This window comes from Gavialis gangeticus, unplaced genomic scaffold (assembly GCF_001723915.1).
Source record: "Gavialis gangeticus isolate Ggan-Ray unplaced genomic scaffold, GavGan_comp1, whole genome shotgun sequence".
In the NCBI taxonomy this organism is placed as follows: Eukaryota; Metazoa; Chordata; order Crocodylia; family Gavialidae; genus Gavialis; species Gavialis gangeticus.
The window spans coordinates 30,004,937-30,008,342 of NW_017728995.1; the positions used below are offsets into that span (position 1 = coordinate 30,004,937).

Sequence of the window (3,406 nt, forward strand, 5' to 3'; positions counted from 1 at the left end):
GGGGCATTGCCCCTGCCTCTGCTGCACTGGCCTTTAGCCTCTGCCATTTGCCCTTCAGCTGGGTGCCATGTGTGCCAGGCCCAGGCGTCTCCCCCAGAGCCACAGCCAGCCTGGGCAGTGCTGGGTGCCCAGCAGGTGTTCCCCCAGTGCAGCAAAGCCAGAGGAGGGTGAAGGGCCTGGGGCTTGTGTCTGGAGACGGCTTAATCGAGCTAGAGGTGCCCCAGTCTGGTCTGCAGCCACCACCTGCCCTGGGGGACACCGTGCGCATGCCCAGGTGGAGAGGGGCAGAGGTGGGCGCTGTCGGGGGTGGGAGGAGCTGCATTGAACTAACTGTATCGAGAGCCCTGGGCTGGGCTGGCAGGGCTAGGGGCAGGGGGACGGGTACTTGGGGCCCGTGGGGCTTTCTCTGGTGATACAGCAGGGCACTGGCAGTGGTGCGGGGAGCCTAGGGCTGGGTCATGGCCACAGGGGTGTGGCAAGGCGGTGTGTTGGCATACCCGGGCATTGTGGGTTGGGAACAGGCTTGGCACTGCCCATCCTGCCCTCTGCCAGCTGGGAGCGGTGTGTGCGCAGCCCCCTTCTGCCCCCTTGTCCACGGGCCAGGCTGCCGGGGCTGGAAGCGGCCCGTGGCCGGATGCCCTGGGGTCTGGCCGCCTCGGGTGTCCGGTGCTGGGCGCTGGCGCTGCGTGCAGTGGAGCAGCAGCACCCTCTAGTGCCCACCGGGGGAATGGTGGGGCTGGCCCCACGCAGGCGGGTGCCGTGCCCGGCTCCACGTGGCACAGGTGGCAGGGCCCAGCACGCAGCCGCGGAGGCAGGGCGTGTGGAAGACCCTCAGCCAGGGCACGGCCTCCGCCAGCTGGATGCGGGGCCCTTGCAGGGGCTGCCACACGGCGTGGGCCAAGCCCTGCCACAAGCAGCGCGTGGCTGGTGGCAGTGCACGGTGTGCTCGCTGGTCTCCAGAGAGCGCCAGGGGATGGAAAGGGCCTGGGGGTGGAAAAGGAGGCTCTCATGCTCACGGGCAGTGGTGGGGCTCGGGGTGCGTGAGGAGCCGGTGGTGGGGGTTGCTGTGCCTGGGGTCCCTGTGTTGTGTCCCCCCACTTGCCCTCGCAGGGGGGCCAGCGGTGGCCTGCTGCCTGGGCTGGTCCTGGCACTGCAGCGCGGAGCTAGTGCAGGGTGCTGGAGCGCTCGGTGCCAGCCTAACCTTGGCCCTTGTGTGTCCCGCCCGCCGGCAGGTTTTGTGGTGGGACAGGCTGGGCTGTACCAGGCTCTGGCCATGTTCGTGGTGGCCTACTTCATCATCGGCATGACGGTGCTGTCTGTGTGCGCCATCTCCACCAACGGGGCACTGGACGCCGGTGGAGCCTACTGTATCCTTGCCCAGAAATGCCCTGCCCCTGGTCCCCAGCCCGGCCCCCCAAGCCCATCCCTGAGCGGTGTGGGGGGCATTAGCAAGGCAAATCCTTTCCCCAGGCTGGTCCCATGTCCCTGCATGGGTCCCATGTCCCTGCATGGGTCAGGCTGGACCCCCATCAGTCAGTGGTGGTCATGCTCACTGCCTGGGGTCCTGCCATGCCAGGGCAACCTGCAGAGAGGGGCATGGCATGTTTCTGGGGAGAAGCTCCCCAACATTAGCTGGAAGAGCCTTAGTCGAGGTGCGTTTGGGGCAGAGCCAAGCTGGGGCCCCGTGCCCTGCTCCAGGGGTGCAGCTCCTTGGTGCCAGGCCCTGGAGCTACCCAGCAGCACCTTTGGCCCACGGGGCTGCTCTGGGGGCTGCAGGACCAGGGGGGTGGGGCAGAGGCCATGACACCTGCCCCAAGGGGAAGTGCAGCCTATGGGGCACGACTGAGGGGCACTGGCAGGGCTGGGGGCTGAGCCCAGGGTGGGTGTTGAATACCGTGAAGGGGGTGTTTAGGGGCTGCTGTCGGGGAAGGGGGCAGAGGGTGGCGCCACTGCCCATGTTGGGGCCTTCCCACCCCCCGTCTGTTCCTCTGCCTTCCTTGACCCTGGTGCAGACATGATCAGCCGGGCCCTCGGCCCCGAGTTCGGGGGCAGCATGGGGATCATGTTCTTCCTGGCCAATGTCTGCGGCAGTGCCCTCTACGTCCTGGGGCTGGTCGAGGCCATCGTTGACATCTACGGGATCCCCCCGGGTAAGGCACTGTTGGCATCAGGCCTGTCCCTCTCCCCATGGGCTGCTCCCCACCCCAGGCCACGGCTCTCAGCGCTGGATGATCCAGAGCAGCAGCCTCCCCCAGGGTGCTGGGCCCAGGGCACGGATACAAGTCTCCATCGTCGGGACATGACGCCCCTGTCCTCCCCCGGCCCAGCGTGGCTGCTCTGAGCATCACGAGTTTGAGGGGCTCGGTCATGAGCGCAAAGCGGGCGCCTTTCTGCCCCAGGCCTGAGCTCACCCTGGAGTGGGCAGCGAGGGGTGGGGGGCTGCTCCTGCATCCCTGCTCACCCCGGCTCTTCTCTCGGCAGGCCAGAGCGCGGGTACCGGCTCCCAGGTCCTGCCCCGCAGCTACTGGTACGAGCTGCTCTACGGCACGTTCGTGCTCCTGCTGTGCCTGGTCGTGTGCCTGGTGGGCGCCTCCATCTACGCCAAGGCCACCTTCCTCATCTTCATTGTCGTCATGGGCGTGCTGGGCACCGTCCTCGTCAGCTTCTTTGCCGTGGGACCTACCGTGGTGCGGCTGCTGCGCCCGCACGGCAACACCTCCGTCAGCCTCAACGGCTCCTTCACCGGCTTCCGGCTGGCCACGCTGCGGGGCAACCTGGCAGGTGAGACGCGCCTGCAGCTCCCGAGCCCTGCCCGGCTCCCCTGCCGTCTTCCCTGCCTTGAACCTGCTTTGCTGTGCCCTGCTCTTCCCTCCGTTCCTCCCCATACGTCTTGGGCCCCTGGCCCTGCCCGCCCCCGGCCCGGCAGGGGCTGGTGCTTGCTTGGGACTCGCCTTGGGGGGTGGAGAGAAGCCCTGGGCTGAGCCCGCTGGAGTCTGCCCCCTGTGCCCACCGCACCTCTCTGCCAGCGGGCATGCGGGCACCTAGTCTGAGCTGTGGAGGGGTCGGGCAATGCCCGGTGTTGGGCCTGGGTTGATGCTGCTCCCATGCCTGTGGCTGTGCTCGGGGCTGAGGGGACCCCGGCTTGGGCTGGCAGGGCCGAGCGTGGGGCTGCGAGCTGTGTTATGTGGGGGAGCAGGCCGCGTGGCAGCTGTGGTGTCGCCGGTGGCCCCTGCCGTGGCCTGAGGGCCTCACGCCTGCTCTGTGCCCCACAGCTGGCTACAGCGTGGACTACACCACGGAGCGCACCATGAGCTTCAGCACTGTCTTCGCCGTCATGTTCAACGGCTGCACGGGCATCATGGCCGGGGCCAACATGTCCGGTGAGGAGCAGCAGGGCAGGGGGTGG

General features: G+C 68.1%; 1 protein-coding gene across 1 annotated transcript in view; it reads left to right on the top strand.

Annotated features, from left to right (window-relative positions):
- Window positions 1-537: 537 nt before the first annotated feature.
- Window positions 538-3,406, top strand: part of SLC12A9 (solute carrier family 12 member 9) — a 45,890-nt gene continuing 43,021 nt past the window's right edge. The window contains exons 1-4 of the mRNA XM_019503420.1: window positions 538-1,367; window positions 2,013-2,150; window positions 2,482-2,781; window positions 3,273-3,380. Coding sequence (XP_019358965.1) covers window positions 635-1,367; window positions 2,013-2,150; window positions 2,482-2,781; window positions 3,273-3,380 — 1,279 coding nt within the window. The 5' untranslated portion in view covers window positions 538-634. The remainder of the gene's footprint in view (window positions 1,368-2,012; window positions 2,151-2,481; window positions 2,782-3,272; window positions 3,381-3,406) is intronic.